This window comes from Podarcis bocagei (assembly GCF_964188305.1).
Source record: "Podarcis bocagei genome assembly, chromosome: 6".
Classification (NCBI taxonomy): Eukaryota; Metazoa; Chordata; class Lepidosauria; order Squamata; family Lacertidae; genus Podarcis; species Podarcis bocagei.
The window spans coordinates 80,713,243-80,741,011 of NC_138130.1; the positions used below are offsets into that span (position 1 = coordinate 80,713,243).

General features: G+C 39.8%; 1 protein-coding gene across 4 annotated transcripts in view; it reads right to left on the minus strand.

Annotated features, from left to right (window-relative positions):
* B3GLCT (beta 3-glucosyltransferase) overlaps positions 1-27,769 on the minus strand; it is a 72,886-nt gene that overhangs the window by 15,513 nt on the left and 29,604 nt on the right. For all 4 annotated transcript variants that reach the window (XM_081197961.1, XM_081197960.1, XM_081197958.1 and 1 more), the window contains 8 exons: positions 23,257-23,333; positions 21,512-21,623; positions 19,231-19,367; positions 17,868-17,931; positions 13,803-13,934; positions 10,458-10,527; positions 1,335-1,448; positions 269-368 (listed from right to left, as the gene is read on the minus strand). In XM_081197961.1, coding sequence (XP_081054087.1) covers positions 269-368; positions 1,335-1,448; positions 10,458-10,527; positions 13,803-13,934; positions 17,868-17,931; positions 19,231-19,367; positions 21,512-21,623; positions 23,257-23,330 — 803 coding nt within the window. In that variant the 5' untranslated portion in view covers positions 23,331-23,333. The remainder of the gene's footprint in view (positions 1-268; positions 369-1,334; positions 1,449-10,457; positions 10,528-13,802; positions 13,935-17,867; positions 17,932-19,230; positions 19,368-21,511; positions 21,624-23,256; positions 23,334-27,769) is intronic.

Sequence of the window (27,769 nt, forward strand, 5' to 3'; positions counted from 1 at the left end):
GACACGAATCCAATTTTCTGCCACAATGAGCATTTCATGTATCCAATTGTATTTTTAATCTACCATTTGAGAGATGTTTTTAATTTACTGTTACGTTGCTTGGATTTCCTGTACGACAGGAAAATTTTGCATTGACTCATAAATGTTCATGCTTTTTGTTTCACTTGCAAACTGCACACTGCCTGTTAGCTCTGCAATAGTGACTTTTGAACAAGTTGACTTGTAAAGCAACGTACGGTTTAGCTTCATCTAATTCCGAAATGCATACCTTATTAAAGTGTCATCATCCACAATGACTAACCAAGGTGTTGCAGCAGGGCTGTGCTTTAGAAACCTTTCCAAAATGGCAAAAGTCTTCCCACAATGACCTAGACACGAAAGACAAAAAAGTAAAGGAATTCAATAATTAGACATATAGTGTGATGATTATAAAAATCATTCTTAACACTTAAAAATAATCTTTGCCATGTGTTCAGATTAGGTCTGGGTTGCACCTTTATCCCCATCATTCAGATATATAAATATATGGATTTCCTGCAATAAAGAGTATGACATAATTTGGAGGCATCCCAGCCTGTCAAACTCTTGCCTGCTGCACCTTACCATGCCCCTTCAGCAGTGGGCATGGAGGGCTTGAGGAATGCAGGGAGTGGGCACAGGAGGACTCTATGCCATGGAGTAGGTGTGTATGCAAAGCTGACCATTCTTGCTCACTTTTGATATCCAGCAATTTCAAACGGGCATCTAAAACTAGGCTCAAATCACGGTGGTTCATAGGTCTCCCTTTCTTTCCTCAATCCTTTCCAAATTTGTTTTTTCCTTGGTCCTTGGCTTCTTCCTCTCTCAGCCTCTTTACACCTATCAGCTGATTTCTCTCCTTCTTTCTTTCAAGCACCTGCCTCCTTCCATCTTTCTCCTTAGTCTTGTTCAGTCAGAAGGCAGAATTTGCAATCATGCAAACAGGTATGGGAAGAAGGAGGAAACTGGTGTCCTGAATGCTGATTTCACAAAGGCAGGTAGATTAACAGAATAGAGGGCTGCTATTTTCACACTGCACTGATTCATGATGAATGTATGCAGCAGCAGCAAAAGTAGGAGGAATTTCCCCCTCTGCACTCCCAAACTGGGAGAGCACTCGCTGGTGCTGCCTCCAACTGAATCGCACTGTAATCAGTCCCACGAAAAGAGTCTTGTCTTTGTGCCTCCTTATCTCACTGGCAGACTCACAGGCCACCTCATGGGAAATCAATTAGGCAGCTCATCATCTTGTGCAAATTCTGTTATGAAAACACTGTACAACATGCAAAATAATATCACATCGTGTTAAAACTTACCTCTATCAGTATTTGGCACTCCTAAATCAACAGTGGGTATTGAACTTTCTGCATAATCACTGTAGTATTCAATAAGAGCGGCCTCTTTTTCCCAGGTCTGCTTTACAATAGGTACTGGGGGGAAAACAAGCATACTGACACGCTGGCAAAACAGTGCTTACAGATTTGAATTTATGGCAAACTGAAATTGGATGTTAGGGTGTTTCTCAGCTTACCAACAACTGATATTCACCCATCTTCTCTCCTCCCTTCTCAGTGCACTATGGTTACCAGTTTTTTGGGGAGTGGGGGAAGGATATGAAGCTAACTAAACTGTTCAGATGTGGTGAGACAGACATAACAGGAAATTATGGTTAAGTAATCCAAAAAGCCTTCAATCTCAGAAGAGAGGAGGGAAAGGATGGCATAATGATGGCTCATGCAGGCACAAGATTCATATCTGGGCTTAATATGCTGAGATGCATAGGCGCCGACTCCATGGGGCCTGAGGGGGCCCGAGCCCCCTCAAAAATTCGTTTGGGGGGCTCAGCCCCCCCAATAATCTCGGGCGCCCCTCCAGCAGAGCGCCACCGCCGCCCCTCCCCCAGCCCAAAATGCACAGGGCCAGGCTGCATGCCTCCTGCCCTCCCTCCCGAGCAAAAGCTCCACCCAATTTCCTTCGGAGCTGATTAATAGGCGCAGCACGCTCTCCCCTATTCGCTCACGAGGAGGCGGCGCCACTTTATCTGCATATTCATGAGCTTATTTATTATTCATTAGCTTTCGCGGGCTCCCCCAATGTTTTTTATAAGCCGGCGCCCCTGCTGAGATGTGTATATCTGAACCAGGTTATTAAGTAATAGGGTAACTGGAGGCAGCCCTGTTAGGCCAAAATTAGATGTTACGGCACATGTGGCTGCTACTGAAAGCAGCATCCCCATTTCTGCTACCCCAAACACCTAGGAATACCAAATGCATCTCATGACGTGAAGGTGTCACAAGGTTCTCTTTCACTGGTTGACACCTGCGGGCAAAGAAATCTGTAATGCATTTTGAATTACTAGTGACCATCAGAGGATAAGCAGGGAGAGAGAGATGGGCTGCTTTGTCAGCAGCCAGCCATCTGTCTAGTTTTAAGTTTAGATGATGGGAATGGCCCTACCCTCCTCCCTGCCAACATACTGGAGACAGACTTGTTACCAACCAGGGCTGAGCTTTTTTTCCTGTTCTGCCCCCTTGTCCTAGGAACCACTACGTGTGTGTAGCACCTTCTGTTGGATAAGTATGTCTCACAGTCTCCCGCCCACTCACCTAGGCTTTTCTTGGAGGTGAGGAGAGATTCTGTTTTTCCTTGAGCAATGAAATACATTGTATGTACCATGTAAAATCCTAAGCAGGCACAAACGATTTCTCCCTCACAAAAAAAGAAGGAGACTCCTGGCACATTCAGTCTTGATCATTCAATACATCTACCAAAATTCAAGGGAGTGTCAAAACATACAGCAGAAAACCCCCCAAACCCTGTATTTTCATAGAAATAAATGCCCAACCGGCATGTTGCATGGATATAATTTTGAGCAGCTAAAAAAGGAAAAATGGCTTGCCAGAAGAGCTCCTTTTTCAAAAGGAGCTCTTGAAAGTTGGATCCATTAATTTTTCACTTTCCTGAGAAAGATTACCCTCCACTGGGTAACACTGGAAACTATGAGGAAAGTTCAAGTATTTTCCTCAGTCCTCAAGGTGTTACATGATAGTGAAAGACTGTGAATCTATAGCTTCGTTTTCAACTTGCCTTTATCATTTCGGCTAGCTGTAACATAGCAGTTTATTTTTTGTCTTGTTTTAATCAACACCATTTTTTTAAAAAATCACAAGAACATGAACACATTTTTCTACAAACTCCAGCTGTAGGATGCTCATTTTCTTGCATAAAAAAGACAAATTGTATGCAAAAGTTAAACCCATGCAACTTTAAAGTTTGATTATTGGTAAGCATTTAGAAAGGTTATTAAACAATGCTTCATTAAAATAAGACACAAAATTAGTTGAACACTTAACCTTCTTAAGTTATGTTCTTATATTGCTGCACCGCATAAGAGGGCAGTATATAAACTGGTATAAATAAAATAAAATAAAATTCTGAAAATGTTACAAAACCTTCCACTTTCCCCAATCACATTACTTAGGATTGTCTGAATTAATATGGGCAATGATTAAAGAAACTGAGCTATGGTTTAGAATGATGTCTGAATTGACTACAGATGGTTTGCAATTAGCCAGAAAAGTAAACTCTGGCCAGAAAGGCAAATTCAAAAAGTAATTCTGAAAACCCTGGTTTGTGCTACAATTTTTTTGTATTAATAGGCTAACCAAGGTTGCAACTGTTGCCTTCTCTCAGCAAACTTGGAGCTACTACATTCAAAGACCTGAGTTTAAAAAAACAACCCAGAAAACGGAAGCAAACAAGCACCTTTAAATTTACCTGCATATTTGGAAGCTCAAACTTTGCTCGAGTTCTAAATACATTGGTTAGCGGAAACCACTGTTTGATGCAATGCCTCAAATGAGCCAAAGGCTAGGTACCAAAGCATAATGGTGGTTTTTCTACAGCAGATTCAGTATTACACATGAGCATAAATTAGAACCTTAAGTAAACAAATTTGTTGATGTCTCTTATTTTGTTTAAATAATAACCACTAATATGTTTAACCAACTAGGAGTTATAAATGTATAAAGTTTAGGGATGTTTTAAGATTGCAATGGTATTTTAATGAAGCAGTAGTACTGTAATTTTTAAAAGTTGTTTTGGTAATTTATTGCAGCTAGATTAAATTGCACTATTAGTTTGATTATATTTACAGATTTTGGCTAGATTTTATGCTTTTGTTGACTATGTATTTTGCATACCACTTGGTAACATAGCAAATTTGATAGCAGGAAATTTGCTTGCATGCAGACCAGAGAACAAAAGCTATTTAGCAAGGACAATTTTTAGACTTTTCTTCTAGAAGATCATCCATATTGAGTACACATTTTATACAAGTACTTTCAGGACTGCTATTCATTTATTTCTGCTTTCGTATAATTTCATCTAGGAATGGCTCTTTACATTCAAACTAGAATGACGTGGGAGCCGGTTGAAGCTAAATCCTTCGAAGACAGAGGTCCTGTGGCTGGGACGGGGCGATATGGGATTGGGGGGGCAACTCCCATCTCTTGCGGGGGCGCAATTAGTGCCAGCACCGTCCGTTAAGAGTTTGGGTGTAATCTTCGACACCTCCCTTTCCATGGAGGCGCAGATTGCAGCTATAACAAAGGCGGCATTTTTCCATCTCCGCCAAGCTAAGCAGTTGGCTCCTTACCTCTCTCGCCCTGACCTAGCCACTGTGATCCACGCGACGGTCACCTCCAGACTGGATTATTGTAACTCGCTCTACGTGGGGCTGCCCTTGAGACTGACCCAGAAACTCCAGCGGGTGCAGAATGCTGCAGCGAGACTCCTTACGAGGTCTTCGCTGCGAGATCACATTCACCCGGTGCTATACCAGCTGCACTGGCTCCCGGTGGAGTACAGGATCAGGTTTAAGGTGCTGGTTTTAACCTTTAAAGCCCTATATGGCCTAGGACCCTCGTACCTACGGGACCGCCTCTCCTGGTATGCCCCACAGAGAAACCTACGGTCTTCAAATAAAAACATCTTGAAGGTCCCAGGCCTCAGAGAGGTTAGGCTGGCCTCAACTAGAGCCAGGGCTTTTTCGGCTGTGGCTCCGATCTGGTGGAACGCTCTGTCACAAGAGACCAGGGCCTTGCGGGACTTGACATCTTTCCGCAGGGCCTGCAAGACAGAGCTGTTCCACCAGGCCTTTGGCCAGGGCACAGCCTGACTCCCTCCCTCGGCAATCTTCGCAGAGCTCTGGCCCAATGGTTGCCAGTGGCTTGAATTAATTAATTTTTATAATGAATGATTTTAGAATGTTGTTTATGTTGTACTTTTGTACTGTTTTATTGTTGTTAGCCGCCCTGAGCCCGGCTTCGGCTGGGGAGGGCGGGATATAAATAAAATTTATTATTATTTATTATTATTATTATTATTAGAATGCTGTGTGGATGTTGTAAAATGTAATTCACCACTGCAAGGTTCTGGAACCTGCAACCTGGGAATGTTTGTTCATTTATTTATATTTATATCCCACTCTTTCCTCCCAAGAGAGTACGTGGTTTTAACCTACCCCCAAATTTATCTTCACATTTGATCTCTGAGATAGACTGAGAAATAGTTGGCCCAAAGTCACTAAGTGACTTTCATGACTGGATCACCACTTGAAATTGGGCCTTCCCAGTCCTACTCCAGTGATTGTAACCACACAGGTTCTGTTTGCCTTGTACATATATTATAATTTATCATTATGTGCTATTATCATATTATCATTTAGCTGCCAGGTTATCTGTCTTTAAAAAAAAACCACCAACAATAAACAAACCCCAGCTTCTATGACCTTTTATGGCTTGCCTTTATTATCCTGGATTGCTGTTTTATTCTGGGTTTAGTGGCCTTGTTTGCATGCCATGGTAAAATATAAAGCATGGCTTGCTGTGCATGAGTTAATTGCTCCAGTTTTGCTTTGCCCCATGTCTCTTGGCTTGTGCTGGGAGGAAGCAAATTATCCCTGGCTGCATCTAAACAAGGGATTATGATTTGTTTCACTTCTAACAAACTACCATAGGCACCAGCTCCTAGGGCAGGGGTCTGCAACCTTTAAGACAAAAAGAGCCACTTGGACCCATTTCCGAAGAAAAAAAAACTGAGAGCCGCAAAACCATTGCGACATTTAAAACAAATATATTTCCGGAGCCGCGATCTGACAGCGGGCGGGAAGGTGACGTTGGGACGGTGCGTGACTAACGCATGCACCGCCCCCATGCGACGTCACAGCCAGTACAGCGCCCACCACAGTGGGGAGTGTCGGGGCACAAAGTGCGCTTCCTCCCCTCGCTAGTACCCGCCCCGGAGCCACGGCAAAGGTGTAAAAGAGCCGCGGGTTACTGACCCCTGTCCTAGGGAATGAAGCCCTTTGGGGGGGGCAATGTGTTTCTTTGAGGAGGCCATACCCCTTCAATGTTCAGAAGGCATTTGAGAAGCTGGCACCTCTGCAAACTGCGATCTGTAAGTCAAGAACAACCCTTGGCTATAGATTGTGATTTGTTAGGAGTGAAGCAATCACAGTTCCTGGTTTGGACAAAACAGAGTAAGCTACAGATTGTGGTTGGTTTCTCCCCAGCACAAACAGGGAAGAGCAGAACCTCCTAGCTTGGCACATTTACAGCAAATCATTCACTATTGTTTACTATGATGTGTGAACTAGGTCATTGTGGCATTCTTTATCTTTATGGTTTGGGGCACCATGTTCTAAGCACGGCTCCCAAAAATGCATGATCACAGAGCCCCAAAACACAAGGGGCTGTGATATTGCATGAGGTTGAGACCCCACACATTTTGCCTAAAACACACATTTTGAGGGTCCTTCATCTCACATGGGTCATGTGACTCACCCAGAAGCAGGAGCATGTCCCGGATTCTAAGGTAAATATGTTGGAGTGCATGCAATTCATCGCTCAGGAAAGAGTACCAGCTACCAGTGAAATTCATGGCCAAACTACCAAGGGCTGCATTCAGCTAAATCAGTGAGTGCACAGAACCACTTCTGCGAGCCAACAGAACTTCAAAATTTGATTTCTGAAGATCTATTGTCATCTCTATAGCCCCTTTTTTGGTTCTGAATATTCATTTTTGAAATTTTAATGTTGGAATAACTTGTGGAGAGATTATATGAAGAAGAGGGATGTAAGTAAGAATATCACTGAAGGAAGAGAAAAACACCGAAGGCTGATTTCCCTTAAAATGGGACACAGCTGGATTAGTTTGCCTTACACCCTACCAAACTAGTCACTGTTTGACATCCAAAGGATGCATGAAATACATGACAAATGTGATGAAGGAAAAAATTATGCAGCTGCCATCAATAAGAAATGCCATCTGGTCCAAAGCTGTTCTTCAATCCCAACACTTGCTAAAGTGAAATCTTTAATGTTTATACAGCTTGGTTCTATAACACACTTCTGTATATGAATACTGTTAGGATCGTCCTACTCTTGTGTAGGACCCTAGTAGAGACACATGCCCGACTGGCATGTTCTCTCCCTCCTGGTTGATCGTTCGGGAGCTTCTAAAGCTTTCTTCAGCCCGAACATCACAGCAACTGATACCAAGAAGCATCAGCAGACTTAGGGATCAGCAGAGTATTCACAGTTTTGTAACAGAACTCAGTAGCACAGCATTTTGGCTAATCTACGTTTATTTAAATATAATACACTTGGAGCATTCTGACTTAGCTCCTTCCTCTTTCTCATCAGACAGCAAAGAGAAAAAGAACAAAGGCCAATAGTCCCACTTCACGGAACACAGTAACACAAACATCCTGTCTCCATCACTTCCCACTATGTGGAATGAAAACATACACCGTCACGTGATAGACAACAATCCCATGACTGCAAACACGGAGCAAGAATCCAAACATATAGAAGAAAAGGCCTAGGAATACACCCTACACAAATCTGGACTTTCTAGAATAGTTGGATGGAGACTTTACACCTCCTTCCGAAAACTCCTGCGGCCAAGCAGGTACCAAATGTATTGCTCTGTTTTCCTTTGGATTACATTGGTGAGACTGGGGGCGGGGAAGGGGGGGATTGGTTGTCTGGTCAGCCCAGGACCTCCATATGCACTTCAGTGCAGCTAACACAGCAACAATACAGGAGGCAGCAGTTATGAGTTACCAGTCTCTGCAGCCACAGCAGGCTCTGTGATCCTCCAGCAGTTTGACTTCAACCCCACAGGCACAGTCCATTGCCTCTCAAGGCAGACAGAGGCCAACAACATTAACTTACATCAGTAATTGTGAAAGAAAAAATCATTCAGCTAGCAATACAATGTCAGTAGTAAATATTTTCCCCTGAAATTGTTAGGGAAATCCTGTTATTACCCTTTTTTTTGAAGGATGACAATAAAGTACAAATGTATATTAGGGGGAAAAAATATATGGTGAATTTTCCAAGGTTTGTTTTTTAAGTATGCTGGTCCCCTATGGTTTTCTTTCAGTGTCACATGTTCAATGCATCTCAAAAATGAAACATCTCTATTTTGTAGATATAAACCATCATCACTTTCACATACAGATTGATGCAGAATGTCTGAAATGTACTTCCCCCCTGCTTTTCAGGCAACTCTATCCCCTACAGGTGGCTAAGAAGATATAAAAATAGCTAATGGATGAAAAGATAATGCCTTCCCACCATCTTATTGAATGTTGAATAGCTGAAGGTTGTGGCTCTCTCTATTCACAAATAAGGAATATTGAATTTCAAAGAAACACCAAGACCATCCACCAGACAACACATTTAAAGGCTTTTTAGTCCATGCATTCACTCCATGTGACGCTTCGCCCAGTTTTAACCAATATATCTTCCAGCTTTTGTCACAAATTCTCTACTCCCCACTGCAACAAAATATACTTTATGGAATATCCCACTGACTAATGGGTAAAGGGAAAAAGAATATTCTGACAACTAGAGTATATATTAATCAAGGTTCTCATTTTCTGACTAGGAGAGACCAAGGCAGGTGGCCTGGCTTTATGACATCCAATATCTTTCAGTATCTATGTGACCAATTATCACATTCAAGATCATTGAATTGAATTGAATACAATGTTTAGAACCAAGCTTCAAACACTAACCCAAATATGAATCCCCCCTTCCAGTTTGGAAGGCAATGAATAAATATAGCAAGACAAATTTTATCCCAGGATTTACTGTCAAATCATACCCAAGAGGCACAGAGTACTTTTTGTGGGCCAGGGAAAAAGAAACCGACTTCTTAGGAAAGGCTGCAGCTTAGAATAAGCTTCCCTGGTGTGTATTCAGATACATATATATATATATATATATATATATGCCTTTGAAATACTCTGGGGATATAGTCACCAACCTGGTTTTGCTCTGTCTTACATTTACAAGGAACCTGAATGGAACCACAGATGTAAATATTCTTTGGGGTTTTTTATGGAAGACATAAAATGTAAAACTTCTGTCCAGTCTTAGTAGCTGCTTTTAAAATTACCATACTGTCGGGGAACTGCCATTGGCGCAGGGGCGAGAGGGGAAAAGCCATATGGATTACAGAGAGCCCCCAAAGATCGTGGGAAGCAGCACTTCCTCAGCGGAGGAAGGCAGCCACGCCTCTAGTGGAGAGGAGATACAGGGCTCCAAGGAGGCGAGGCGGTGACAGGACACCTTGCCTGAGCAAAGCGGGGAGGAGAGGGGTCCTCCGTTACCCACGCCTTTCTTGTGCAGTAGGCTTCCGCGCTGAGAGGGGAGGTGCAGACTGGGCGTCATAAAACTACTCTGCTGGGGAAGGTTTAAGGACCGCCCACTCTCAGATTCTGCCAGTGAATGAGCAAGACATGGAATAGAGGCGCTCTGCATTCTAATGGTTTTTATCATCAATAAGAAACCTTTAAAACAGACTATTGAAGCATATTGCCTGATTGCTCTCGAGCAACCAACCGATACTTCTAACACATACGTTTAGTATTTTTAAGTTTGAAGAAGGCTTTGCAACTTTCGTACCAATAGCCTCAAAATAAGCCTAGGGAATAAAAAGGCTTTCCCCATTATATTCAGTTAGTTCCTGGTAGCAATCTGAAGGTAGATTCAAAGACCAAATGTCTTCAGAAACATGCTAAATTCTTAAAAAGTGAACATTTCCTCATTGTTGCTCAGATAAAACATTCTAAATAGGTCATGAAAAGCAATGGGAACACATTTTAGAAGCCAGACCAATAATTCTAGCATATGTGATTTATAACATAGTTTTGAAAACTTCACTGACTAATTACTTTCAGTGGAAATGATATTCTTACTTACTTCCCTCTACTTCACGTAATCTCTCCACAAGTTATTTCCAACATTAAAATTTCAACAAATGAATATTCAAAACCAAAAAGGGGCCATACTGCATTCAAAATTTTATTTAGCTTAAATTAGTTGCAGAAATTATATAAAGATATCCTTAAATATGGAACTTACTTCTGTCTCCGTGGAATTTCCTGCATGTTTTTACAGCAACAAAGATATCTGTTTTCTTCACAGGATCTCCCTAAAAATAAAATGTCAACTCAACTACATTTTTCAACATTCAGGTTTATATTGACTGAACAAGCTGTTGTAAAGAGACCCTCAAGATATAGCTCTAAAATCTACATTAAAAAGCAGTTTAAGGCAACATAAAAAGATACACTTTCAAAATTCAAAATTATCGAAGTTCCCTAGCAGCATTATCCACTAAAATTCTAATTGAAATTCTGACTGAAGTCGGTTGCAACACATAAGGAAAACAAATGAACAAAAGGAAATATTTAACTGTAGGGGTGTGAAGGTTGAAGACATAATACAGCCCAAAGGTATGCATGGTGGTATTGAAAAGTCCCACTATTTCAATAGGAGGGATATAAGCATGTGATTAACTTTCCCATGGAAATCGGTGTGATTTTGACGTACTTTTCTTTGGCTGGATCATCCCATCATTCATATGACTGGTGGAGTCAAAACAGCTACTTTAAGGCAAGCCCAAGGGATTTCAAGATACCCAGTGGGGGCTTAGCCCTTTTCTTTTGATCAGCCAACATCTGTACTAATTGGATGTCTCCAGTTCCAGCAGATGTTTGGCACATGGCAAGAGGGCTTTTTAATGGTCATAGGAAACTAGCAGCACAATTCTAGTGGTACTTCTATGGGGTCTGGGTCCACAGCAGCAATTGATAGAAGCTGGTTGTCAGGTTCTTACTAAGGATGTGGCCTAACATCACTTTGACCTCAGCGACACACACACACACACACACACACACACACACACACACACTATTAATCCCAAAACAAGGAGTTTGTGTGGCACCTAACAGATAGAAAGTGCCAGAAGACATTTCATTGGTTTTGCTGTGACAGACTAAGACGGCTACCGCTCTGGAAATTGTCATAATCATTTCCTCTATTTCTTATCTTGAGAGGTGACTGCTGGGGCTTACATGGCCAATGGCACTATGCATGCATAAGGGGACAGTATCGGTAAGCCCAGGGAAACCCTATGGTTTGCAGAAGTTCAAAAATATTTGGAGGCAAGGAACCTAAATGAGGGGGAGGCCTTCCAAAGCAGCTCACTGAGGACAGTGTGTTCAGTGGCTAGAGAATGCTGGGGGGAAATAAAAAATAAGACAAAGGGGGAGGAATGGAAAATGCAGCATTGTGGAGGAAAGCATAGCTGACTGACAAATGCTGCAGAATGCCATCCTGCAAAATTTTTGTGAATGGTCTACTTGTTAGCTCAGTTTCACACTGTCCTATGAACATAGGACACCACACATTTACAGACTTTAATAAAACAGCCTCACAGTAGGTAAAGAATGAACAGGAAATAATAATTGGCATTTGCCTTCCTTAAATCAAGACAATAAAAAAAAATGGAACTGGTCTTCATTTTCTCTTTAGAGCTTAATAAAATGGATGGACTTTCATTATGAGTTAATAACACACACATACCAAACTATTTTCCAAAGGACTATGGACTTGCTTAGAGAACAATGAAATTGAGGGCACAGAGGTTGAAAGGCTTGTGGGAAATAAATCAATAAATAGTGAAGGGGAAAGAAATTTAAGCCAGCCAGTGAATAAATAATAAATACTTAGCCCTTTCCACTGTTCAAAGAGTTTCTCATACACTGCATTCTTGCAATCCTTACAACAAACAGTGAACAGTTCAGTATTAAATAACAGCAAAACAACAGAAAATCATGGGCCAAAATAGCTAATCCTTTACAGAAGCCAGCTTTCCTTCCCTTTCTCCTTCTGTTTGCTGCTTCCAGCCATCTTCTCCAGCTCTTCTCAACAGTCCAAAGTACCCACCCTTTTAGCTTCTTATATCTTCTGACCTAAGATGTTTCCCCTGTTTTGAAAAATCTCACTCTGCCTGTGACTCCACATACAGTATGCACACACTTTTTCATTTCCCCTCTCCACTCACACTAGATGTACCAGGGCAGCCAGCCACATTTGTTGTTCATGTACCCGTATGTGCCCCACTCAAATATAAAATTATACGGTTTTTAATTTTTTTTCTCTCCGCCATGAAGAAATAAGGAGCAGAGTAGACATATAGTGCTAGTGTAGTTTTTTAGAAAGAGGCTTCATGGCTTCTGGAGTTTGTATATGGAATTCTGACCCCATCCCCATCCAAGCAACTAATATTGTAATAAACTATTTTATAAAATATGTGATTTTTAATGTTTTGTTGTTATATTAAAATTCATCTAACTCTCTGCCCCGCTCAACATCACCCTACTTTCTTTGGGCTTCTTCTGAGAGCCAGTGTGGTGTAGAGGTTAAGAGCGGTAGTCTCGTAATCTGGAAAACCGGGTTCGCGTCTCCGCTCCTCCACATGCAGCTAGTCACACTTCTTTGAAGTCTCTCAGCCCCACTCACCTCACAGAGTGTTTGTTGTGGGGGAGGAAGGGAAAGGAGAATATTAGCCGCTTTGAGACTCCTTAAAGTGAGTGAAAGGCGGGATATCAAATCCAAACTCCTCCTCCTCCTCTTCTTCTTCTTCTTTCAAAAACATATATATTCATAGACTCAGAAGGAATCCAAAGGGCCATCTAGTCCAACCCTCTGCTATTTCATCTAAAGCATCCATGACAGATGGCCACCCAACCTCAATACCATATTATATTGTTGGGGCAGCTCCTTCCCTACCTTCCGTAGCGGTCCTTAAGAGAGATCTGTGTGCTCTCGGGAAAGGTAGAAGAGTGGGAGCCGAGGGAAGTAAACTCTTGCACCAACAGCTCCCAGTTGGCCTGAGAGGACTTTGTTACTCTTCGTTTACATGATGCATTTGTTTTAGTATTTTAAAATTGTAGCTGCTTTGGATGCTTTGGCAGAAAGGCAGTATAGGATTCAAAATAAAAGAATTAATTAAAACGCCTAGACAGGCAAATTATACTACCCATAGGGATATGCAAATAGATCAATAACAGTAGCTGTGCTGTAAATAGCAATGTTCATTACATAAACAAGATCACAACACTGCCAGGAATGGGAAAAGAAAATAGAGTTATTTTTGCAAACTTCCAGCCCAAGCCAAGATCATACCAATTTAACAAAATGTGAACCACAACAGGCCAAGTCTGAGTAATGGAAACATAACCAGAAAGACAAAGAGGAATAGAAGAACAAACTTCTGTTTGTACTACTTGCATCTAAAGTATCTTGCAAAGTCCTCAACCTTGAGAAAGTTTAAAGAATTAATAAGAACAGTTAAAGGTGGATTAGAATAGGCTCTCTTTACGTCTTTTTACAGGAAAAAGACAGTCTGAAAATACTTACACAAAGTGGGAGGAAATTAGCAAATGTAGTGGCACAGTGAGCAGCATTAGGAGAGTCAAAGTCTTCTGTACAGAGCTCAGGCACTGGGGTGAGATGTGGTCCACTGCCTTTCTCCCAGATATAAAGCGCAATCTTTCAAAATACACAAAAAAGTATAATTAATGCTGAAATATATTCATTCTATTAAAATTCAATGCAAATGGATTTCAGGATAATAAGTTAGAAAAAAGATGGGAGAACTACACTAAGATATATTATCTCGTGGTGTAAAAGAGTTTTGAAGTTTTAAACCAGAGCTTATGTGAATAATTATATATGTGCAGGTGTACAGTAGTATACTACTGATAAACTACTAGCTCTCCTCCCAATAAAACCACAGATATATCATGTCAAGCGCCAGGAACCTCTCCTTTCAATCACCCTAGATTTATTCATTGTGCCTCCATTCCTATCCCAAGCAAAAAAAGGTCTCTTTAAGAAGAATAAGGGCTATAGCTCAGTGTTAGAGCACATGCTTTGCATGCAGATGGCCTCAGGTTTAATACCTGACATCTCCAGGAAGAACTAGGAAAGATTTCCAGCATCTACTGATGTTTTTAATTATGTTTTATAGATATCTATAGGCTGATTTTATTGCATTTTATATGTTGTAAGCTGCCTTGTTATATTTTATGAGATATATTTATTTATTTTCAAATAAATTTTGATAAATAACACTGGAGAGGTGCTGCTATTCAGTGCAGACTGTACTGTGCTAGGAGCCTTCCTATAAGGGCTAACAGGCACTTGGAGAGGGCTTGCTAGAGACAGAGTGATGTATCCAACACTCTATTAGTAAAGTTCTATTTGTGCAATGAGGCTTTGCCTGTCTCCATTCTCCCCTGACAACTCTCAAACTCTTTTCCAGAGGACCCTAACAGTTCTCTTCTCAGAGAAAGTACAAATTTTGGTTAGAAATGGAGGGATGGTTAGCAGGGATGGGCAATATCTTGCTTCATGGCTTTTCCCACATTGTGATTTTTGCATAACACATACACAATGATTCATGATATATTGCCAGGTCAGAAATTAAGAAACCGGTTATCACAATATGGACTTCAAACCTGGTTGGGACGATATAGCACCCAACCCTAATGGCTAGTGCTGGGGCAGGAGCAAATTCAATTTTGAACTGGACCCTCATTTACAGGTGTCCAGCTCAGCTCAAAGCAAAGCAAAGCGAGGCTTTTCAAATTGGGGGAGTTTCTAATTCAAACTCCACCAACTGCAAATTCACCTGCATCACTAATCTTTTCACAGATCCCTACATCTAACCAATGTATCTGCCATCTCATGAGACATCACATATGTTCAGTGACTATTGTTTATTCCCAGCTTGAGAAGAGGAAAACACAAACTGAAAATAAGTTTAGTTAAGACTGACAAGAACAGATGTCTGGGAAGGTTGGCAAATGTTCACAGCTGTGCAGACACGCATTCTTCCCTGCAGCTACTTCTAACATTTGAACAATAATAAGTCCGTATATTTGTGGGAAATCAATCAAATAGAAAAAGACATTTGTAAGAGACACATTTTAAAACTATGTGTATTTTGACTACTGCATTAGTGTGCTTTCGTGATACTACTTCACAATGTGGCAATGTAACACAGAGAACTTCATAAGATAAATAGGTGTGCAATCTTCTTTTGCACCGGTGGAAAATTTTAAGGACTGAGCTGACTGCTTTGTAATTTTTATATCAAGTGCTTTTGTCCCACAGACGTCCTAAGACCTAGATAATTTCCAGTCTTTAACAGTAACGAGCAAAGAACTCATGACGCTCATGGCTTGTTAAAAGTTAGAAAGCAATGGGAATAGGACATCTTATGATTCATACTGGATAGGGGGGGAAGGAACCCTGGAAAGATTAATTGTAAAAAAAAATCCACAATAGGCTCAGCATGTATCCTTAAAAGGAAGATTTAATACACCCAAAAGAAGAGCTGTAAAAGAATATAGTAAAAATGAATTATATTCCATCTGGAAAGGCACAGCAGCATACTGAATGTGGTTGAAAGGAACAGGAATGAAATAATGACCCAAGGCATCAGATGCTTTGGAGTGCACAGGAGCAGATCACAACTCCCTTCACTTTCAATAATGCCTAGTGTTACTATAAATTGTCACAGGAAAAGGAAAAAGAATGCTAACCTTTAAATATATATCACATTACTATTAAATGTAGCTTGCAATTCTACAAGCGTAGATTCCCAGCTGCCACTAGAAATGCCCTTGTCCCCAATCTGAACATTATTAAATCAAGTGAAGAAGGAAGACCTACACATATATGTGTTGCTCCATTTTCAGACATATATTCCTGGCTAATAGGACATATAAGCCCCTCCTGCAATCTGAGGCTACTAGAGATGAAATTTTCACTTCTTAACATCCAGCACATCTGGACGTGTTTTGTGGTTTGAGGGCGAGAGATAAAAATGTCCCATATTTAATCTTTTCTTTTCTTTCTTTTTAATCAGGAAATCTTGCAGTGAACAGCTATCAAATAAGAACTTCTGCTTTAACAACTGTGATACCCATGTTATTGAACGAGTCTTTCCTGTCCTTTCTGTTTTGGTGCACGACTGGATTTGAATCAGTGTAGTGAAGGCAAGTCCTGGATGGTTAAAAAAAAACCCTGAAGAATTGAAACCATTTCCCAGGTGCATCCCCAGCACTCAGGTGAATGTAGAAGTCTTTTTGTCCTGTCCATGCATGCACCAGAGCTCCTGAAAAGGTCTGAATTAGTTTGCTAGCCTACGAAGAGTGCTATTGCAACTCATTATACCTTTTGCTAATAAATGAAAGATGTAATGTGCTATTTTTAAAAGGGTTGTACTGTATGATACCAAACTATATTGTTGATATGATGATATGGGGTCACCTTTGAAAAGCTCATGAATAAGGCATTGCACCAAAATGGGCTACTGACTGGCATCTTGCAAAGGAGAGAACATGTGGAATATACAGTATTTATGAACCTTTCCCCTGCTACCAGCAATTATTTTTCAGACAACTGTGGAAGACGGTTTCTGCAATATTGCATGAGTTAGTGGGAAAGTTTGGCATACATGACATGATTAGATTCTCTTCTGGACATTAGCAAAATGGATTTCAGCTGGAACACAGATGGCAGACTGCATCAACTTCGTTGGGTGACAACTAACACAGCTGGATTCATGTCAATTAGTATTCTACTTTTGTTGCGGACTGGGATATTCCCAAGGTTTATAATGCTTCTGTACATGTTTGTGCACATGTATCTTACCATGTATGTCACAGAGATTTCAAGGAGAGCAGAATACAAGCTAGGATACAAAGAACCATACAACTAGTCTAGTTCCATGTGTCCATGGTTGCTTTGGAGTTGTTTTTGCCAGCCAGGCATAAGCAGCATGGTAAACTGCCTTGGAAACTGCATGGAGTTTCAAAAATGGTGTGTGATATGGAGGAAATAGCTGTTTAAAAACAAAGAAGTAAAAAGTCACTGTGTTTGCACAAGCTCCTTGCATGAGTAGCTTTTTGAACCCTGTCCCCTATTATCTGCATAGACTAAAATAACACTATGTGGAGCCTGAAAGAAAATGTTGCAACATGGAGTGCTCATATTCAGAGTTCCAGCTAGGCAACCATGCCCATTTTCAGTATACTCCGTTCCATCCATTACCACCCCCACCCCATTTTTCTTCTCCCAACAGTCAATATGCATTATGTGGGTGCTAAAACATGCTCAGCGGTCGGTGAGCTGTTCTGGGGATGCTGCTATTTTTTACCTCTTTAAATCCCCATCACCCCAAAATATTTTGGATTCTCCCTGAGCCTGCCATGTATGAGTAGTGTTTTGGATACATAAGGATTGGCACTCAGATAATAAGTTCATTACTAGTGTATCATATTGGTCTTCACTATTCCATATAATGAACAAAGGAAGGAAATAAACACTTGCATCATTTCCCTCCTCCTATCATATGGACCCAAGAGAGGTAACAGCAAAAGCAAAATTTTCAGAGTAACAGAATGGTCTTACCTCGTATTTTAAATCTATTGTAAAATCTGACTTCAAAGGTTCATTCTTCAGCCTCTTTGCAAGCCTGTGCAGTAAAATTAATAATAAAAATAAAATGAGTTGTTTTTATACATCATACACACACACACACACACACACACACACACACACACACACACCATATACAAATTGGATACATACAAACTAGATGCTTTCAGCGATCATGCCATTACCTAGAAGCATGAATACATAATATCCTAAAAGACAATGCACAATGTACATGTACTGTACACTTCAATGCCAATCCACTCTTCTCCACTTTTCACTTTCCTTGCTTCATGTATTTCCTTCCTCCTTTTACTGCCTTTATACGTACCACCCTATCCCAGCTCCCAGATATAGAGAGCTAGCAGAGGCAGCTGCAGTGCTCTTTCAAGAATATTTCTGCACTGGGAAGAGGTTCTGTCACATGCTTACATGTCTAGAGGCAATTGCCACGTGAACCTAAAAAATAAATTCTGAATACCTAAGACAGAGGTGGCTTTAAATTTTCACCTAGACCTGTGGACTTTGTTGGCACAACCAAGAATGATGGTCAGTAGAAGGAATAAAGAAATAGTAAGTTTTAAAAAATATTTAAAATTGGCAGTTGTCGGGGGGCATAAAAAACTGCTGGGGGTTGGATATGGCCTGTGGATCAGCCACTCCAGCCAAGGACATACTCCTATGTTCTATTTTTTAAATGGAAGCATATGCTTAGGTAATAGAAAGGCTCATTATTCAGTATTTTCACATTGTCAATTTCTCCACAACTAAACATGAAGATTAGTCTTTGAGATTTTAAAAATAGTTCCATAAGAAATATTTTTGCTTCTAGTTTCAAAAGGAGTAGATTTTTAGTCTGTTACAGCAAAAAGGGCATAAGTCTTATGGCAACTTGCTTCCAGACGTACAAAGAAGATCCACAGTTCAGCCAATTATTTCTTGCTTTCTTATGTTCCCCATCTGTAGCATTTAAATATTCTCCACTTTTGCCCAGGTATTTTACTAAGAAACCCTAATTTTGCCCATGTGCTAATAAAACAAAGTTAAATGCAAATACCTATTTCCCAACATGTACATTTATGAAGAAGTAATTGCTTATTAATGTGCTTTATAATACCCTTGTGAGATAGTGCATGCAGTAAAGGGAACAGAGTGTTTACAGTTACTTAACATTGGATAAAAGCTCATTTGTGATCAAAGAGTCTAATCTCAATTTATATACATGTAAACACAGCGGCATTTAATGTTTAACATAAATATTTTACTTCTCCAGAGCATTTTACAAACACCAACCATTTAGTAAACAAATTTAGAAAAGATCACAAAACTGAATTCTTACTTCTTGACAAGTGGAATACTAAGTGCCCAGCCAGCAGCAAAATCTGGAAATTTAAAAATTGTAGGGTTTTCTGCAAATGCATAATGGTGAATAATTGTAGATTCATCATCATGTAACGCTTTTCCTAAAAAATATTCCTGTGGGAGAAAATAATAGAATCATAGAACTGTAGAGTTGGAAGGGACCCCAAAGGTCTAGTCCAAACACCTGCAATGCAGAAATCTCAATAAAAGTATCAATGACAGATGGTCATCCAACCTCTGCTTAAAAACCTGAAACAAAGGAAAGCCCCCCACCTTCTGAGTCTGTTCCACTGTCGAACAGCTCTCACCATCAGAAAGTTCTTCCTGATGTTTAATTGGAATCTCCTTTCTTGTAGCTTATATCTGTTGGTTCATGTCAGGAAAAAACAAGCTTGTTCCATCTTCCATGTGACAGACTTTTAGATATTTGAAGATAGCTATCATACCTCCTCTTGATCTCCTCTTTTCCAGGCTGTACATACCCTCAACCATTCCTCATAAGGCTTAGTTTCCAGACCCTTGATCACCCTGATTGCCCTCTGCACACGTTCCAGCTTGTCAACAGCCTTCTTAAATTGTGGTGCCCAGAACTGGACACAGTACTCCAGGCATGGTCTGACCAAGGTAGAATAGAGCAGTACTATTACTTCCCTTGACTACTGTAGATGCTGCCTACAATAGCAATAACTTTTTTTACTGCTTCATCACACTATTGATTCATGTTACGTTTGTGGTCTACCAAGACCCACTAAATCATTTTTGCAAGCCGGCTGTCCCCTATCTTATATTTGTGCAGCTGATTATTCCTGCCTCAATGTAGAACCTTACATTTGTCCCTAATGATATTCATTTTTTTAGAGACACTGTTGAGTATCTAGTGCATACTTTTTACAAAGCTGTGTGGTCAAACGTAAGGCCAGATAAACTTTTCATTTCCTTCAAAAATCCCCAATATGGAATGCTGCATGCCCTTTTTGATGATGCATCACTGACAGTTTTGTCTATCAGTGTTCTGCAGCTTCCATGTGAATTGATAAATATATACCAGCAGACAGTATTTTGATAGGCAAACTACTCCTCATATAACTAGAGGTCTTTCACTCATTGTTGATATATGTCATTTGCTGTTTTATATTTGTAGGTGGAACAGATTCAGGTAGGTAGCTGTGTTGGTCTGACGCAGTTGCAACACACACACACACACACAAGCATATGCCTGACAGTACTATTTACCTTAGTGAATCAATAAAAGGTTAGTCTATATGCAAACTTTCCTCCCCATGCCACTCAAGCAGTGGTAAAAAGTTTTATTCATTGGCCCAGGAAGTGATAGGTCATTAGCCAATAAATCACAAGTCTTCATCTATGCATGGCATTAGAACAGATACTGAATCTTAATCGTACACTAAAATTTCTATTCACCAACTTGTCAACTAAGCAACATGAGTAAGTGTACACTAATCTGCTGCTTGTTTATATAATTAACAGTTGTTAGCTGCAATTAATAGAAGAACCTTTCCATGACCAAATGCGGTAATTACTTTATCTTAGCCACACACTGGAAACCATTTAGAAACAATACCACAATATTTTGTGAATGCAAGAAGAGTGGTAAAGTGTAGTAGAGGGAGCAAAATTTTTGCCACCGATTTCAAGCTTCATTCATGTCTAGAGGCTTGATGATGTATTTAAATCATTCTATACATTTAGATTAGGCAACCTTACCTTTGTAGAAGCTGGACTGATTCTTCAGCAAGGCTTGTTCAATACTGCTTAAAAGTTTTGGTCTTTATAATGCTTTCTACCAATTTTCCCCAAATTGATTTAGGCTACTAGTATGCAATTTTCTAGATGGCCACTTACTGTGAATACCTCTATTTTAAAAAAACTGGTTGCTAATACCACTGCTATTCAAACACAGTACATGGGTAGTTTTGTTCTTGGACATCTCTAAGGTTTGATCTTGAGCATAGTGATAAGTAGAGGAATAAGATTCTTAGGATGTCAGTACCAAAATGTGTAATGCAATGTAGTCTCTTTGACCTACGTTCATCAATTACCTTCAGTTCCCACTGCTGTATAACTTTTAGTCATTAAGTGCTCCTATCAGGAGTGGGAATTTCTTTATTCATTAAAGCTTTCTTTATTCTTAGAGTATTATATAAAAGCAAATTAACCAACATCTCTATTTCTAAGCTAGTAATCTAAATTTCCCATTTTTACCTCAAAATGCAAGTAGTCAATGAATTTAACTTCACCTTAGACTTGTCATATCCTTCAAGTATTTTCAGTAGTTTTACAAGATGTATTCTTGTATCTTCTTCACAGAAGAAAAACCATGAAGAATTTCTGCTGTATGTAACAGAAAAACTGACAAAAGAAGATTATTGAGATTATTGAGAAGACTGGGAAAGACTTAACAGTGTGATCCTAGACACATCTACTCCAAAGTAGTTCAATGAGACTTACTCCCAGGTAAGTATGCTAATAATATATGCCTTGTATCTTACATGCAAAAATAAAAAACATTTAAAGAGTCATGCAAATTGATTTTCATCAGCAATGTAGTGATGGCTACCTTAGGCAACAAAAAGCAGTGCCCTGCTCAGACATAACAGGAAACCGGACAGGTGTGCAGCCTCCCTTACCTGTCAAAACTCACCATAACCAGCAATCATCTGATCAGCTGTTACAGCAAGCGCCTTTGAAGTCTTTTACAGGTGTAGCTGTGCCTTCAAAGGGACAAGGCTATGCTTGCTGTCAGCACCAATCACCTGACTGGCCCTGACAGTGAGCCCCTGTGGCTGCACTGCAGAGATCCCAGGGATGAACAACTTACTGCAACCAATCCCACTGGGGTTCGCTGTCAGGCAGTCTATCATGCAAAGAAACAACTGTGAGCTCACTCAATTCTTCCTTTGTAACCACATCCTTATTTGGGAGGGGGAGAATGGTTTTGCAGGTCAAATTGGGACCTGTGCTGGGCCAAGTTAAGCCCATGAGCTAGAGATTCCTCACTACTGCATTACATGAACAGCAAACCTCGAGCTTGCACACTTGCCCCTTTCACACACCAGAGGAAAGGAATGTTGGTTTTCTGTTTTTAAATCACTCGTCAAATCTGTCTTTTGCCCCTTGGTTTCTTCCTTCAATTTTTGGACTGTTTCATATGATGCCCTCCCAATTACTATTCTGATTATTTTTAATGTGCAATTGTAAAGAGCTTTGGGTAGCTGATATGAGCTGGAAAAAACAGGAAGAAACATTATAAATAAAGGGGAAAGGCATATCCTAGGTGCGCCACAGATGACCACTAGGAGAGCCAGTGTGGTGTAATAGTTAAGAGCAATGGACTTGTAATCTGGAGAACCGGGTTCGTGTCTCCGCTCCTCCACATGCAGCTGCTGGGTGACCTTGGCCTTCTCTGAAGTCTCTCAGCCCCACTCACCTCACAGAGCGTTTGTTGTGGGGGAGGAAGGGAAAGGAGAATGTTAGCCGCTTTAAGACTCCTTCGGGTAGTGATAAAGCAGGATATCAAATCCAAACTCTTCTTCTAACCCCTTTATACTGGCTCCAAGAGCCCTACGTTTTTCCACATCCACTCACAGTAAATATCTGCAAAACATCACACACTTCCAATACCCACTTCTTCCACAAAGCTTCTTGAACCTTTGTTGCCTTGCCTTTATCTCACTATTGGTTATAAATCAAAGTCCTCTTCCAAAGAAAAGGCCTTCAGTTGAGTATTGCAGATACGATGCGCACAGTAACATGGATGTGTGGGGAGAGCAATCCCAAAAGGGAAGGAGCAGTAGAAGGAATGTGTGCAGACAGGAGAGAACAAAAAAATGGAAATCTTTAGCTCAAAACAAATATTGGTGGTGGGTGAGCTACTCCTTTCTGCCACATTTTCACTGCAAATGGTTTTGGTTCTACCAGACAAAAACCATTTGAACTGGCCTGAACTGCTGCCTCACAAATGATACCCCTGTATCACACTTACTCGTGCATTAATGGTAGAATGGTCCATGCACCGTCATGCTTGTCCATCTGATGAATAAGCAGAACTGTGGGCATCTCCTTTAAGAAAAGGGTAAACATTTTTATAACATTCATGTTAATGATACATTAGCACTGTACATTGTTTTAAACATTTTGGTTTCAGCTTTTCCTGCAAAACGTGTTGACTATAATTTCCCATTTCCGCTGTACTCTTTTAAACAAAACAATTCTCTACTGCTCTGTGTTTTAATATTTATTTTTACTTTAATTATGTTTATAACTGGCTTATTTTTTATTTTATCTGCTCTTATCTGATTTTTATAGGGTTTAATTGTGATATTCTAATATTGCTGGCTATAAAAATATTTGTTAAATGGGAGAAAACACTGACCAATACATGAGCCAGTTTAGAAGTGACAAACTCAGCTTAATCTACCATTCTTTATTAAACAGAGAACAAGGTTGGGCCAGGCACTCCCCTCACATTTCCCCATGCAGTGCCTTGGATACTGGTTAATTAGAATCAGTGTTTCCTATTATACCCAAACTGGCATATTTTAGCATAAATCAAGGTTTAGTAACCAGGACACCTTGAGTTTAAGCCACAGTTCAGATGTAATAGGAACTATGGTAAGCTAAGCAGTATACAAGTGCTGAAGCTGGCATGCAAGGGGCGAGACAAAAATGTGGTTCCAATGGTTCATTGACTTGAACTTGCTACTTCTGAATTAGCCTGCCATAGAATGCTAAGGAACAAACACAGGGCAAATTTATAAGTCCTTGGACTTTTATAATAAATCTCGAGATATCTGAATTTAATATATTCAACACTGAAGAAGAAGAAATAAGTATCAGATACCTTGTGCTGTTTTGGTTGTTTTTTTGACTACTCTGGGATTCTATTTGAATGACAATAAATCAAGTATGCATAATTCTTTCAACAACTGGGCATTTATTGCAATTATTTTACTTCTTTGGCAGTCCTACCATAAACACTTTTGTCTCTCTCTTAAAATGCCAGCTATTTCTATCACCAAATGCAGGCTTTCTACTAGGATGAATGAAGGGGGTAAATCTATTTATAGCTGAGGAAGCTCGCAAGTTAGGTTCCATGTCAAACATTTCCCTTCAAGTAGAAGAAGAGGGGCTTCTTATCTCAGCAGCCTTTTAAGAAAGGAAAAATGGAGAGCTGCCTGAGCAACCTTCAACAAATGCTTTGATTTTCTTTGAGAATAGCTGGCTGGATTTTGGTCTTTAAAAAAACAATTTCAAGTATGCTTGCAAGCTTCATTTACACACTCGGGCCTCAAAATGTTTCCTTTCAATTTTGCCATTATAACTGCTAAGAATATATATTCTGCAACTTTATCTGTTGTTTTAGCACATTAAGATTACCCCTCTTCACCATACTTCGTTATTCTGTAATAAACCCATTAATTTTACCTACACTTCTTCCTAAAAATTACATACGGTTTCCTAATACTCACTGGATTAAACAAGCATCAAACTTGCATAGCTTCAGTTAGAAGAACTGCTTCATGTGCCTTTAGATAACGGCCCTTTTGAAAATTTTATTCCTACCCATGGACTGCACTCTGCCAGGCAGCAATCAAGTAGACTAGGCAGCAATCAAGCAGTTACCTTTCTTGCCCAGCTAATTCTATATCAGGGCCAGGATTAGAAAGGCTATACAAGTTACCCACTGAGAATAAGATTTTTTTGAAGGGCTTCTCAAAGTGCCGACCCTCATGCTGCAAGGCAAGCACCACTCTGAAGAATTGGGGTGGGGAAAGCAATTCTCATCTATTTTAGGCTACAATGGCAATGGCAATAATCAACATGAATGCTCAGTGAGTATCTTTTGATCATTGTGGATTCTTAAGAGTGCATATTCTCATATTTATTGTGGGACTAGATCCAAACTTAAGTCATGCTTGGAGAAGAGCCATTAAAATCTATACAATTTGCAGTGGGTCTCTTTTAAACATGGCCAAGTTTGGATCCAACCCAAAATAAATAAGGTAACACAAACAATGATGATCTGAATCAAACCCATGTATCTGGGATAATTTTACAATTATCACTCTAGTAGTTTTACTTTAAAATTATTTATAGGTAACCCTTTAATTGGCAATGAACATTATAACTTGCACAGTACTCTTATTTTCTGATATTATCATTTAATATCACAAGTTTATTTTTTTAAATTTTGCATGCTTTTATCACCATTTAAAGACCACAATTATACTAATGTTGCATTATTTATTCATGACCAGTACTAAGCAAGATAATAGCACCCTTGCAATTTTCACATGAATGGAACAATCTGTTGTCATAATTTAAAATTCTGAAGTTTATTAGATATTTCATATCAGGTTTTACAAGTGAAGTGCAGCTTTATAATATGAAAATCTTCCATGTGTTCAAAATACAAGGTTGTCAACTGCATGCTATTTTTGTAGAGACAGAATTCCATTAGAACATAATTCTAGTAATGGACTTTATATTCAAAACAGCATAAATAGAAACGCATTTAGTCCTACCGCTATACTCAAAATTTAAATGAACAGCATAATTGCAGGCATGCTGCCAAATTGTCTGTACAGCCTGCAGCAAACAGCAAGTAATAAGTGGAATTTATAGCAACCTAATCATTTTATACTCTCGGTCACTGGCTTTAATCCAATGATAGTCTTAGCATCCCAAAGGAGCCCAAGAGAATTAGCCCAAGCTCCAAAAAGCAAAATGAGTTTCATAAGCCTTAAGCAACTAATTCACATGGATCTCTTAGGTAATTTAACAATTTTATTATCTTGATGACTTAGATGTTTTCCACACAGAAAAATCAAAAAGCAAAAGCTTTGAAGTCACAAATATTAAGGAAATTAAAGTCCATTTACAAATTTCACATAAATGCCTATTTCCTTCCCATTTCCATTTATCCCTAAATAAAAAAGTCTCCTATGTATTTTGTCATCTGAAAACATATTCAACCAATTTTTTGAAATACCAAGTAGAACAACTTTCTAAGCCACAGTATTTGGATATGCATGATAAACCACCATTTTGAAAGAATAGTAAGCTAGAGTTACTACAGTCCTAAAGCTATGAGTAGCTTCCATAGCACACCGAATATTGAATGTCACTATAACTACAATGGTCTCACTGAAAGGGCAGTGGGGCAAATCCATCCTGATACATTATTATATTCTAATATAATACACTATACTTAGCATTTAGGATTGTGTTGTGTCAATGTAGAGGCTCCATTATGGCCAATATATCTTTGAGGTACTACACAGATGGAACATCTTACATTCCAGAACTCCTCCTATACTCATCAGTTGGTAATTCTGAACCATATGGCAGGTGTTTGTTTTTTTGAAAAAACAATTCCACTACACAGCTTCTGACAATGGTCGCTATGATTTGCAATTCAGCAGCAAGCCCCATCCTATATAAAAATGCATTATCATGATGCCACAGATCATGACAGTGCAGACAACGGCCATGTTTGAATGATTTTTCATAACTTCATAAACCATGCTTTATGAAGCTGTTGATGAATGCTGTGGCCGTAGGCTCTTTCTTCTCTTCCGTCCATCCCTTGTTTCTTGCCAGCATGGAGATCTTGGTTACCATTGAACAATTGTTTATTAATCTCTTTCCATAAGGCACCCCAAAGTGATTTACAATATATATAAAAGTTACATATATAAAAAGTTAAAATGCAATAACAACTATAAAAGATTTTTAAAAAGCAGAACATACATAACATCCATTCAAATCCAAGCCCAATACAAACTGGGATAAAAAATTTAAAAGGATTGTTGATAGGGAGACACCTTTAGCAGATGCTGAAAAGACAATAGAGAAGGCCCCAGTCTGATTTGTAATGGGAGGGAGTTCCAAAAGGGAAGTGCTGCCACACAAAAAGCCCAATTCTGAAATCATGAAGAATGGACCTCCTGATAGGATGGTCCCATCACTGAGTCCAAGCACTGGTCCAAGGCTTGCATGGTCTCTCCCAATTCAGATGTTACAGAGAACTAGAGCTACTGATGACACCTTGGCCCAAATTGCCTAATAACCGCTCCCATGTAGATGTTAACGTTGCATCAGGGAGAGGATGGTGCTCTGGAGCACCACACAGCACAACTGTCAGGGATGCAAGATATAATCACCCCATTCTATTCTCTGCAACTGATGCTGAAGACAGGACCAAAAATACTGGAAAACAGTGCCTCCAATATCATCAGGGTGACCAAAAGCAATTCAGCCCCATAACCAGGCCAGAACCGCAACTGCAATGGGTCAAGAGAACTGATTTTGTCCAAGATTATTTGCAACTATTACACCACAATCATCTTAATCACCCAGAAGGGGGAATTTATGACAGGTGGTAGTTGTCACAAAACAATGGTTCCATGGTGGATGTTTTCAGGAGTGGTTGATTCACCTCCTCTTTGTAAGTGGCCAGAACCAGGATGCATACTGATTACATCCTTGACCCA